The sequence below is a fragment of the Apteryx rowi genome, unplaced genomic scaffold (genome assembly GCF_003343035.1).
Source record: "Apteryx rowi isolate R43461 unplaced genomic scaffold, aptRow1 scaffold_77, whole genome shotgun sequence".
Lineage (NCBI taxonomy): Eukaryota > Metazoa > Chordata > Aves > Apterygiformes > Apterygidae > Apteryx > Apteryx rowi.
The window spans coordinates 1,526,118-1,538,416 of record NW_020451060.1 but is presented as its reverse complement, the minus strand read 5'-3'; the positions used below and the strand labels follow the sequence as shown (position 1 = coordinate 1,538,416).

At 42.1% G+C, this 12,299-nt stretch overlaps 1 protein-coding gene across 1 annotated transcript; it reads right to left on the bottom strand.

Annotated features, from left to right (window-relative positions):
* Positions 1-7,419: 7,419 nt before the first annotated feature.
* CTSL (cathepsin L) lies at positions 7,420-12,213 on the bottom strand. Its single transcript, XM_026088513.1, has 7 exons — positions 11,992-12,213; positions 11,533-11,655; positions 11,294-11,449; positions 10,718-10,942; positions 9,112-9,280; positions 8,624-8,741; positions 7,420-7,837 (listed from the first exon to the last, which is right to left on the bottom strand). Exons 1-7 carry the CDS (start codon positions 12,121-12,123, stop codon positions 7,738-7,740), a joined length of 1,023 nt encoding a protein of 340 aa, XP_025944298.1. The 5' UTR covers positions 12,124-12,213; the 3' UTR covers positions 7,420-7,737.
* Between the last annotated feature and the right edge of the window lie 86 nt (positions 12,214-12,299).

Here is a 12,299-nt window from a genome sequence, read left to right as displayed (position 1 = left end):
CTTGATTCCTCCTGACTTTTGGAGAAAGATGTGGAAAAAACATGTACTTGTTATATTGTGCATTGTATATGACAAATGTGACTTCTTTTTTTAATGAAAAAGCACTGCTTTCCTACTTGTTGCCAAACCTAATTCTTATCTCCAATTTAAGCCCATCTTTGCACCTATTTCAGAAGTAAAATAAAAATGAGCGACCTGAACCGGCTGTTATTCAACAACAGACGAAAACCCAGAAACCCCACCAGTCACTAGTAAGTGAGCAGCTGTTCACTGACTGCCTCAACTGGAAGTTAAGCTAGCCGGAGGGGCCAGCCCCAGAGAAGAACGATGGGCCTTGTGACTTAAATCGCAGTATCGGGGATCAGAAACAGGTCGGGCTGACACAGTTCCCACTGGCTGTGCTGGGAGCGCTGCTAACCCAGTGCTGCGGCGAGTAGACACACAGCCGCAGCGGCTCCCCCGAGCTGGGCTCATTGCCAAGCCTGTGCTTACTAATGCGCCAGCACCGAAATGCTTCCCCGAAAAGCAAAGTGGCTGAAACAGGGAGGCTGTTTGAAATATTGGGTCACATGTGTCTTTGAGCATTTATATCAGAGGTCTGCACTTTAGTCTGTTTTCTGTAAAACACATAAGCATGGAGAAAGTTTTTCCTTTTTTGTAAAAGCAACTGATACGCCTGCAGAAAAAAAAAGCAAACAAACACAGACAAGCCTTTCTTCATATACAAAATGGAAGCAGTACACTTCAGGCTAATTACAGATGGCGGAAAAAGAAAAATCTCTTAGCTTAACTAAATTGTATTAACTGCTTGGGCTAATTATGGGGAAAAAAAGGTGGTTGATACATATGGAGCAGAAGAGAGAGATTTAAAAGGAAAGGTGATAAAGTAATTAAATCCTGCAAACATAAAAATATCTATCTTGCAGAGATATCCAAAGCCCCAAAGCAGGGAACAAAACCAACACAGAGACCGAAGATCTGCACACAAATAGCTACCACAGGTAGAGAAGCGCACAGCCATTGAGGGCTAGGTCCCTGCCATTCATGCCTTGTGTCATCACAGACAATCCTCACAAACGCCATCCATTTCGGCTAAGAATGCTTTCTGGTTTTGTTCCTAGCTTCCTAAAAGTACAGATCTGGTTTCAAAAAAATACAAAAATATGAGGCTCAAGCCAAGTCTATAACTAATTCTGTATGGGTCTGTTTTAATACCGAGAGAGTACAATAGATAGGTTTTCTTATTGAGATCCTTCTGTGGGGCTTTCCTCACTCGATGCAATGATTTGCATCATGGTTTTGCAGGATCCTGTTCATGAGACGCTGAGCAAGTTTCCGGTAGCAGCTTTACAGTTCTGGCCACTATTGCTGAAGAAGGGCGTTTGGGGAGCCAGCTTGCAGAGGGCGCTTGCCAGGATAACCAAGTACTCACACAACGATAAACGGAGTCTGGCCTAAACATTTCTTATCAGCTACTGCTAACATTACCCGGCAAAAATTCTATTGCTTTCGAAGAGACATCCCCATGGCGGAGATAACAAACCCACTCAATTACTCACTGGGCTGCGTGCTGTGCTCTGGGCTGAATGTGCCAGGCCAGCCTAATCCCAGTCCTGGGCACGACTGTTTGTGATGTCTCATTGATTCAGCATTATTAACTGCACTGTTAGCACATGTCCTGGAAAGGGGGAAGTTAACTTCTCCCCACACCCAGCAACAGCAATGCTGGTCTCATTAGTACGTGCTTTAAAAAACCTAACTCCAAGATATATATGTGTCAACACTTATTAGGTGACGCACTATCTGTGTTTTGCCATTTTGTTTGGTTTCCTGTTTAGTTCCCTCATGGACAATTTGCTCCTGCTTTTAGTAACCTGGAAGATTTATTATTCCAGCACAGAGAGCAAAAGAGGAGACTGCTCAAAAGAAAAAAAAAGCAGAAAAGTTAAAGGAAAGAGAATGGGCTACATAGACAAAACTAGATCTGAAACATAAACTTAGCAGAAGAAAACTTGGATTTTTATCTTTGAGCCCCGTTGAAGTCACATTTTGGAAAAAAACAAAAACAAATGACAACAGTGGTGTCCTCTCAGATGTACACGCACAGCTGCTAATCTGTTGCATGACCTCTGGCAAGCAGCTTTATTGCTTTCAGGCTTTTTCCTCTCCCACCTCCAGCTGTGTGTCAGTTTAAATTAAAAAACTTTGTGGGGAGGGAGATTTTCTTGCTTTTTGGTTTACCAAGCACCTAACAAAATGGGACTCCAAACTTTGTTGAATTATCTACAGATACTGCAATTGAAATAACACTTCATAATAATTACTGATGAGGTTCCTGTGACCCTGAAATGTCCTATTGCATGAGAAAAATGTGATCTAACCCTCATAACAGCACTGAATCAGGAGACACAGGCCCTCTCCAGTTCTGTCACTAGTGAATTACTAATAGCAAAATGGCAACACTACTTACACTTAATCTTTGCACAAAGGCCCTGTAATTTCATTATAAACGCATACAAGGTTCTTTCAACTGCAAGAGAGGACTAAGTATTATCATAAATCTCCAAAAGACGATGCGGTTTCATAATCATAGCTGAGGTTTTCAGTATATACTTCCTATTCCCCCAAAACAGCTGTTAGCCTGTGCTTCATGCTTCAATAAGGAAAGTAGCCTGCAATACTAGTAAACATGGTTGAGCAGGAGGAATGCTTAAAGGGCTTTCGAAAAGAATTTGTATTCACAATACTGGCACTGCTGTAATATTACCGTGAAAGATTTTGGTATGCGCTTGCACATAAGTGTGGCTAACAAAATGGGACACCTATATAAACAACATAAGCTGTTTAGAGTCCGTTGTGTGACATTACTTAGATTCTTTTGAGACTTGTTACCAACAGCATAAATTGATATACTACAAAGAGAAGCAGCAGCATTTAAGGGATACACCTCCTTTGTAAATGTGAAAAACCATCTACGACTAAGCAGCTCTGAAGTCCCTTTTTTTGCATTTGATTTAGGCCTTTTAAGCAACAACAAACATGAAACCCAGAAAGGTGCTACACCCTAATGACCAGCAGTAAGGAGTTCTCAGCACCCTGTTTCAGCATCCGTTCCCCACATGCACTAAGTTGGATTAAGTGAGTGTCTAAGAGCCCAGCATTTGTTTTAAACAATTTTATGTTCTTGCATATAAATTGTGAAAGATTTTACTAATAATTAAAAGAAACCAGCACAATCATTACATCCAGAACTTACACAGAATATTTCCGCTACAGTTCCTGAGACTGCTGTTTTCCTTAGAAGACCCATAAAGTCAGAGGACCCCCCTGCAGCACCACAGAAGAGCACACCTAAACCAGTCTCACCCTGGTAGAATGCACATTAATGCAGATGAAAAAATTCAAAACACAAAGTTAATTCCAGATAAACATCAAAAGCTTCCCACACCACATTAAGTACAAGAATAACCCTTAACAGGCTGTAAAACCTTCCCTTCCTTGCCCAAATCTCAGCCCAGCCACAAACTTTCCCCTGAAGCCCTCACAGACCCAGCCTTACCTGGAAATGTCTTCTGCAGGTGGCTGGAGAAGGATGAGGCTCCCCCTCCAACTTTGCTCTGTCTTTGGCCACTTCTTTCCAAACAAGTAGGGCTGCAGAAGGTTACAGAACAGGAACCACAGCTGCAGCCCTACACCTGACAATTACACCTTCATGTTTCTACCATATCTGTTTCCCAACATTACTTGACTGGGAAAGGCTGTTAGATTTTACTAAGAAGTATGTTTTGGCTCTCCAAAGGTGAAGGTGAGAACTGTAAATGAACAAAACAAGGAAAAAATACTTTAAAAAGAACGCAATGTTTATTTTATAAATGCCTGACTTCAGCATTTCTTTAGGCTTTGACTCACAAAGGTTGGAAACAGCTCTTCAGCAGAAATCAGTGTGGTGGAAATAAGTAACTACCACAAAAATTAAAGTTTAAGACCAATCACTTTTTGGCTTAGCATGAAAAACAGAAACTACAGCCATGCTCCCTGCAATCATAAGTGAAGATGGCATCTTCTGAGGCCCTTAGTATAGTGAGATTAACCAATCCATGTATCAGGTCTCCACCATGTGGTCAAGCCTCCTCCTCCCCAAACTGAAGCTGTGGGTTTTGCTCCTTGTCTCTATTCAGATAAGCCTTATTGAACGTCATCTAGATTTGTGTCTGATGACATCCTTTCTTCCAATTGCTTTAAGTACTCCTGCATCTACCTGAAATTTCACTAACGACCCAATAAAGCACTGATTAGAGAATGAGACACACATCCCCACCAATGATTTCATCTTTAACCAATCCTTTCTTCAAAACAGTATTTTAGGCAAGTCTTAGCAATTCTTGCTATGACTTCCCAAAAAAGAAGAGTGAAGAATATTGGGACAAACTGCAATTAAAAATTGGCTCTCGGTCTGTCCTGTACCTTAATAAAGTGCAAAGAGAGCAAGGAAGTAACACGTCAGCTTTTGTTAACACAGCCATCAGAGTACGCTCAATTTGCTTGGCCAATAGCTAGAAGTTGCAATTAATCTCTAATATGTAAAAACTGATTAATCAATATTAAACTTCAGATGCCTGGCAGGATTTTTGATTTAATTAAGGAGATAATTAAAGAGCAGATACTCCATAACTCCATATCCAAAAGCTATGTTTTTCTCTTCTTGCTTTTTTGGGGTGGGTAGGGGTTCCCATTTTCCTATGCCTCCAGTTGTCTCAGTATGATTTACTTGCTCAGTGTCCTAATGCAAATGACCAGTTAATCATTCACTACAGTAAAACTTCACTGATACAACTCATCACGTGTTTGGCTTCCCTGCAAAGTTTCAACAGAATGAGACAACAAATATTTTGTCACGATAGTCCTTCAGAAAGTTACTATTTTGAAACCTGCTTTCTTGCATGGATTGGGAAGGGGGGCAGTAAGCTTATGTACTGAACTGTTAATGTTCAGAAATGAATTTAACATTAACAAAGATGAAAACCAATGCGTTAAAGAAAAACAAAGTTACAATTTACTTAGTTTTCACAGATAGAATGCAAAAGTGACAATTGATTTTTAAAGTGAAAAGAAATAGATTCTTACATGAGATTTAGATTAATTTTGCATTGGAATTCAAAGAATAATGATTTCATGCATAAGTTTAATAATTTCTTTTCATAGTTTTCCTTGCCTTGAGGACATTAGAGTCTTATGGCCAACTAAAAATAAATACAGTCCTTCATCAGACAGATGGGAGAAACTGTTATTCTCATGAGATCTTTAGCAAAAGCCATATCTACCAAAGGGGCACCAGCACGCAGAAACCAAATGCAAAACCTCTTTTCTTCCCAAATTAAATTAAAATAGTTCATTTTCACAATGAAGATGAAAGCAAGCCATGATTGCACAGCTTAAGCGTGTACAGAACTGCCAGCTACTAAGCCTGTCACACAGTGGCAAAATCACATATTTAGAGAGGCTCCTTTAGAAAGGAGCAATTGGTAAGAGAGAGGACACTTTCCCCAACAGGGCACATCCCACTATAAAAGCAAGAGATACTTTATAAATGCACTTCTAAAGTAAATAAACACCTCCTCAAAAGACAGTGCAACTGCAATGGAATTGTATGCACACACATTTAATGCAATTCTTGAAATGTAACAGGATTTAAACTTCTACCAGTGTGTTTAACTACAACTTACACAAAATTTTAGTATTTACACTGTGTCACATAAGGCAATCCTTGGTGAAGTTGTTACTTAAGAAGACCATGTAAATATTTAGTTATCTGCATGGCCTGATTTACCCTGTCTCCTTTGTGTTTATTCTACTCAGAAGAGAGGATATTCAGCCAGAACAGTCAGCAAGTTTAATGCATACAAATAGCTGTTCTAAAAAAAGTCATAGGCTGATGCCTCTCCCATGAGCTACTTTCTCATTCATGTACATATCCTTTAAGAAGTTATTTCCTTTTCATTTCCCATCCGTTCATAAACAATGTTTTCTCAGCAACTTTTATTAACCTTGGCTTTTTTAACAAAACACTTTCTTATGCCCATTTTTTTTTTCACCAATTCAAGTCCTAGCAGGCTTTGTACCAGGCTAACACTGCACTGTCTTCTTGTTGGACTCAGTATACAAAACCTGTGATACCTAAAGTGCCATTAAACTTAGAGCCTCTCTCTGAATTAAGAAAAAAAAAAAAAAAGCTTAGAGAGACAGCACTCCAACTCCCAGTTCTGGGAAAACCAGAATGAAAAGCTGTTACTGCATGAGGAGCTCACACATTCACTTCCCTAGAAGAGTTTTGATCTTGCTTCCCACTTTGAAAGCACAGACCACTGACATTTCCTTCTGGAAGTAATCCTTTGGAGGACCACCAGCCGAGTGCCTTAGTCATTTGTTTCATCCACAGTTTCTACACCAAGCAGTGTGGATGCTTTACACAGCAGGCTTAGCAAGTCAGCTGAACAGCTAAATTCTAACTAGTATTTCCTCACTGTAGCTTATTAAGTAGCCTCTGGCCTGAGGCTCCTCCATGAAGAAAACCCTTCTTTTTCTTCAGGGGAGAAAAGGGAGCTTCAGATTGGAAATCCTCATCTATAATTCATCATGGACAATAGTTGAGGTTCAATTACACTAGATACCTCAAAGTTTTGGGTTTTTTTCCCCCTTTCAAGAAGGGTTTAGGAAACACAAGTTTAAAATTCTTCCCCCCATAATAAGAGAAATCAGCTTTCTTAACTTGTAGTCCAAGTGCTCCCTTGTGTGTAGGCCTACCACAGGCTTTGGAGAAATACCAAGCATAAAAACCTATAGCTTCATAAACCCTGGACCTGCATTGGCTGAGCTGTGGAACCAGCCTCCTGCCCCTTCACGCTACCAACCTACATGCTCAAAAGGAGACTACTACCCTAATTAAAGTAGTCTCTTCTCTTCCCCCTTGAAGTACCAAAGGGAAATGTTAGGCCAGGAATCACAGCACTAGAGCCAAGTGAAAAATCAGGTAGTTAAACCCTACACTGCAGGACATGAAAATAATAAAATCGTTGTGAAGTACAAAGAACCAGAGATACCAGTGTCTCCTCTGGATCACAGGACTAAGCCAATATATTCCCTTACAGACACATTCAAGAGTAGTAACTTGCTGCAAAAATGAGGGTCACATTTTTCAGTCACTTTGACTGTAATATTTTAGTGGATAAAGGTATTTTTCTACTTCCCTTTTCAAATAGTTTGTTGTGTCACAGACTTACTGTACTCTATTTCCTAACAGCTGTTAGCCATTCCAGATGCAGTTGCATCGTTATAACTCATGAAAGAGGTATCTATACAAGATTCAGTTAAAAGTATCATCTAGGATGACTATTTGATAAAGACTCAAAAAAGAGACCAAAAGCCAAGTCGTCTGTACACACAGAAATTCAAGTGTTTATTTAAAAAGTAAACCTTTGGGCACATTGCAATTTAAAAAAGGAAAAAATACATAGAAGAATCTATTAGATTAAGCAGTCAAAAGCCAGCAATATTACAAGCTGTTTACATACCAACATTTACATTAATTTAAAACAAGTGGCATGTCACCAACATGTAAAACTCAAAAGTAAAAAAAATATCAAGTTGACCTTTGAAGGATACAAGTCTACCACATGTGTGAACATGGGTTTGGTCATTTAGTTTAAAACCACTCTTGCACTGAAATGTTCAGTCTTCAATTTATACAAGTGGATAGCTAGCAGCTGTTGCTATCCCACAGTGGTTCTTTCTGTCTTTTGCCATGTAGATATATCCTTTGTCACCCCACTTCTCACCCCAGCTGAAAACAGAAGTAAAGGGTTTGTTTTCATTTGGAAGACTTACATTTACCACATAGAAAGTGCTTGAACTGAGAACTACTGCCTCCTGCATTCATGGAGAAAAACAAGACAACTACAAACAAACTACAAAAGGCTTTTGAGCAAACCGAGGTACATTACAGAAGAGGCACCAAAAGCTCACAGAAACAGAGGTTGCAGCCCTCCAGCTCCTCCTCTTGCTAGGTGGAAGCCTCTATGTTCAGTTCTGGATTACAGGTGCCTGAAGCTCCCCAACTTTTTAGTGAGAACCTAGTCTGCAAGCAGCATTTGAGAGTGGTGTCCCAGTAATGCTGGGAACACAACACAAGCTCATGTGATGTGCCCTTTGGCATTAATTTACTGTTTTCCCTTTGGCTTAGGAGGAGTCTAACTGCATTTTAGAAGTTTAAGTGCTACTCTACTTCACATAAGTGAGCAATCCTTTCCAAAATCCATCTGCCCTCCCAGTCTCGTTACCCCTTACCCCCATCACTTTAACAGCTTCTTGGGCTGTTCCAGTACCAAGCTCCTCAGAATTAACTCAAAATGCAGAAGAATGAGTTTGCTGCCTGGGGCCCACTTATTAGGCAGCCAGCAGCACAAGTTGGGCTTAACTTCTGCCATAGAATGGCCTGAGAACAGTCTCCAGGTTTTCCATATGTATATCAACTACAGTCCTTCCTGCGCCACAAAACTACAAGAGACAAGCAACTTTCCTTCCTTCCCTCCCTCTCCCTACAAGGGTACTGGACAGAGGAAGATCTCACCTGTTCTTAACAATCCAGTATTTCTTGCCATCTACATCTTCCCCCTCAAAGCCATAACCTACAACCAAAACACCATGGTCCAGGTCTTCACTGCTACAGTCTGGTTCATAGTAGATACCTAAGGAAAAATAAGTTTATAAAGATAAGAAACAATCCCCACATGTATGCAAACTCACTTGCAAGAAACCCTCCTCCCTCATCTGAGGATGTGCATTTCAAAGTCAGGCCTTGCACAGCTTCTTGAAGTAGTCACAGAGAGAGAGGCTCTAAGTGAACTATGTCACAGCAGAAACTGAGGGACAAGGACCCCTGTATGTGAGAAGTACAAAGTGTGGAAAATCTAGACCTGAATTAAAGGGAACTGTGGTTGTGTGCTATGTCAAAGTCATAGCTCCCCACCTTCCTCCAATTAAATTCAAGGGTAATTAATACTGTGTTAAGCAAGTAGCAAAGACTTCTTTGTATGCAAGTTGCTAACAAATCCCCACCTGACTGATAAAACTGGAATGAAGAGTGGCCTGCATCAATAGCAACAGACACTGGACCCACAGAGGCTACTGCTTTCATGAGAGCTCTTTCATGTCCCTGAGGGATGTCCACAAAGCCAGTGTCATTAGCAGCGTTGTACTCTGCCTTGTAGCGACAGTCTTCATCATCCTAAGGAAAAAAAGCCCTAGTTACTACATAGTCCTCCATTTAGAAACACATACAGGTGAGCACAGGAACCACATCTGCAACTTCATTGCCTTGAAAAAGGACCTAGTTGTTTTAATAATGTTTTTAAAGGAGAAGAGCCGAACAAAAGCAAGAAGCTGCTTTCCAGTTTACTCAAGGTACAGAAAGAGGAGAAAACAAAGGAAAGATTTACTGGGATGCAGAAGGCCTTCACATTCTGAAACCCTGCACTCTTTGGTGGGCAGGGGAAATCTCTTTTCAGAGAGGAAAGAAGCCCAGAATGCATTAATGGGCAGTGGAGGAGAGCCAAGCACTCATTAGTTACAAACCAGTCCAGAAACAGCTCAGCAACCAAACACTTGAAATCCACAGTTTTACAGCCTGTCAAACAGTTTGGAAAACTGCTCAGAATAGTCCAAAAATTAGTCACTTGATTATTACATGGACTTATATACAGCATTCTTGTATTTTGGCATTCTTCTTCACATTATCATCTTTTTACAAAGAACTTTAAACTGTTAGTGCCACAGCCAATTATCTCAGGAGGGAGGCTTAGTTTGGAAGTCAGTGCATTTTAAAGTCAAAACAAATGAGTATGCACATCCCTGCCTTACTTGTGCGATAACAGAGCTGGAGCTGCCTTTCCACTTATATACTTAGGAACAATTAAAGAAACACAGGGCACAGTAAGCAACTCAGTTGCTTACTGTTTGTAATCAGCAAGCTAAACACTTCAATCAACTTGGCTATCTGGAGGAGCCAAGTTTAGTTTCTTTAATTAGCAGAACTCCAAGTGGTGGAAACCCACATCTCGCCACAAGTGATGCCACCATTTATTCTTGCTCTTTCTTCCTCTAATGCCCATTTAACTTCTGACAGATCATTAGAACCATTTCAGAAGTCTGACCACCATCTGCATTTCCACACACTTAGTTCAGAAACAACAGAAGACACTGACTACTACCTGCCACAGTCATGCCAGTTACCAGAATTAGCTGGTCTATGGGTAGCACCCCATAATAGCTTAGTTACAAGCAGCAGAATTGCATCCCTAAGATTAAATAGCAGTTCCGACAAGTGCTGGGTCTTGGTTTAGTGTGTCAATCAAGATAAGACCTGAGATCTGATAGGACAGCAGCAATGAGGAGGAGAAGAAGAAAATATTTGCTCCAGTTTTTCCAACTGGTCTGGTAAGAGTTTGACCTCAAAGACCAGTAGCAGTATGTAGTTCTTACTAAACCCGGGGCTAAGAGTCATTCTAGTTTTTTGGGGGAAGAGATGCAACAGGAAGAGCAGATGTACTGATGACTACTTAAATAGACATTTTCCTTTCTAGGTATTAAGTTTCCTGACACATATACAGGTTTGTCCACACAAAGTACATAACACTTGCAATACAAGTTCAGCTATTACACTTACCTTTGCTGTGTATGGGTAGGATTCCTCTGAATCAATTCCCCCATTATCTTGCACATACTGGAAAGCCTGGTCCATGAGACCACCATTGCAGCCTTGATTCCCTTCAGGGCGGGAACAGTCTACCAGATTCTGCTCACTCAATGAAACAAGTTTGCCAGTTTTTCTGAAGTGCTGCCCTTCAAGAGCTCCCGTTGTGCTGAAAGCCCAGCAAGAGCCACACTGACCCTGAAGCAGAAAGTGAAATGAATCACAAGTTACCACTCCAGGTAGACTGAGATAGTAAACAATTCCCACCACAATCCAAACGTGAAAAAGGCACAAGCCAAGTCTGACTTCATTTATACATACTAGGAACATGAAACTGAAGATACTAAAGTCCTTCTAGTTCTTAGACATTTCTTAGAGGACAACTTCTATACAATTCTAAAGGCATAGAGAAGCTTTAATAAAGTTGCATTTAGTAAGCTTGCACTAATCTTCATAAAGTAGTCCTCAGTGTTTTTGCTCTATGGAAGTGCAGACAGCACTCAGGGAACTGAACCTATAACTGGCTAAAAGACCACCATCATAGAGTACCTGGTCTTTAACTGGAGTTACATATCCTTTCTCTCTCCAGTCTACAGATCTCGGTGCTTCCAGGAAGCTGGGCTCAAGGAACTGGGATCCTCTGTACTTCCGTCCTGACTTCTTTTGTATGTAGCCATTCATCAGCTGTCTGAACTCCTCAGTTGTCTGAAGAGAATTCAGGACATGTAGTCACCGTCTAGCAAATGCTGCTCTTTAGAGCTATGTTTTACACCTCCCTTTATACATACCATGTCACCAAACTGATTCATTCCTAGCTTGAAACTGTGTTTTCCTAATGAGTGGTCCAGATTGTGGAGTTCAATCATTTTCAGGTTCTTCTCCCACACCACTCTCCTCCAGCTTTCCTCTCTCTGAAGGGCCAGAAAACAACATATTTCAAGGAGAACGTTCAAACAGGTGTTTCACGTTAGTTAGTGCGCTTTCTTATGGCTTGTATACTCAGGCCAACGTAGATAAGACAAACAAGAACCTGAACACTGTGTAAGAGACGGTAATTTTGCCGTCCTCAGAAGATACCAGCGGTTAGCCACACGGAGAAGGGAGAGGGCCCCGGGAAGCGGGGCTCTCTCACAGACGCGGATCAGCGCCAGCACCGAGCGGGCGGCGGTGACTCAGCTGCCGGGCCCAGCTGCGGCGCCGCCGCCCGCCCGCCCGCCTGCCTCCACGCGCCCGCGCCGGGCGCTCACCTCGTGATAGTCCTTGCTGTGCCACGACTTCCAGAGCCGCCAGTGCCCATCCAGGTCGGGATCTGCTCTCGGCGCGGCGGCGGCGGCGGCCAGCCCCAGGCACAGGGAGAGCATGCCCACGTACACGCTCATGGTGCCGGATCTGCGCGCAATTGAGCGGCCGCGGTCAGGCGCAGCAGCGCGGACGAGCCGCGGCCTTCCCGAGGGAGGGGGGATGCCGGGCTCGGCGCCGGCCCGCACGGCCGCTTCGGCGAGCCGCTCACCTCCCCGCAGGGCGCCCCCGCCGCCCGGTCTGCGGCGAGACCCCG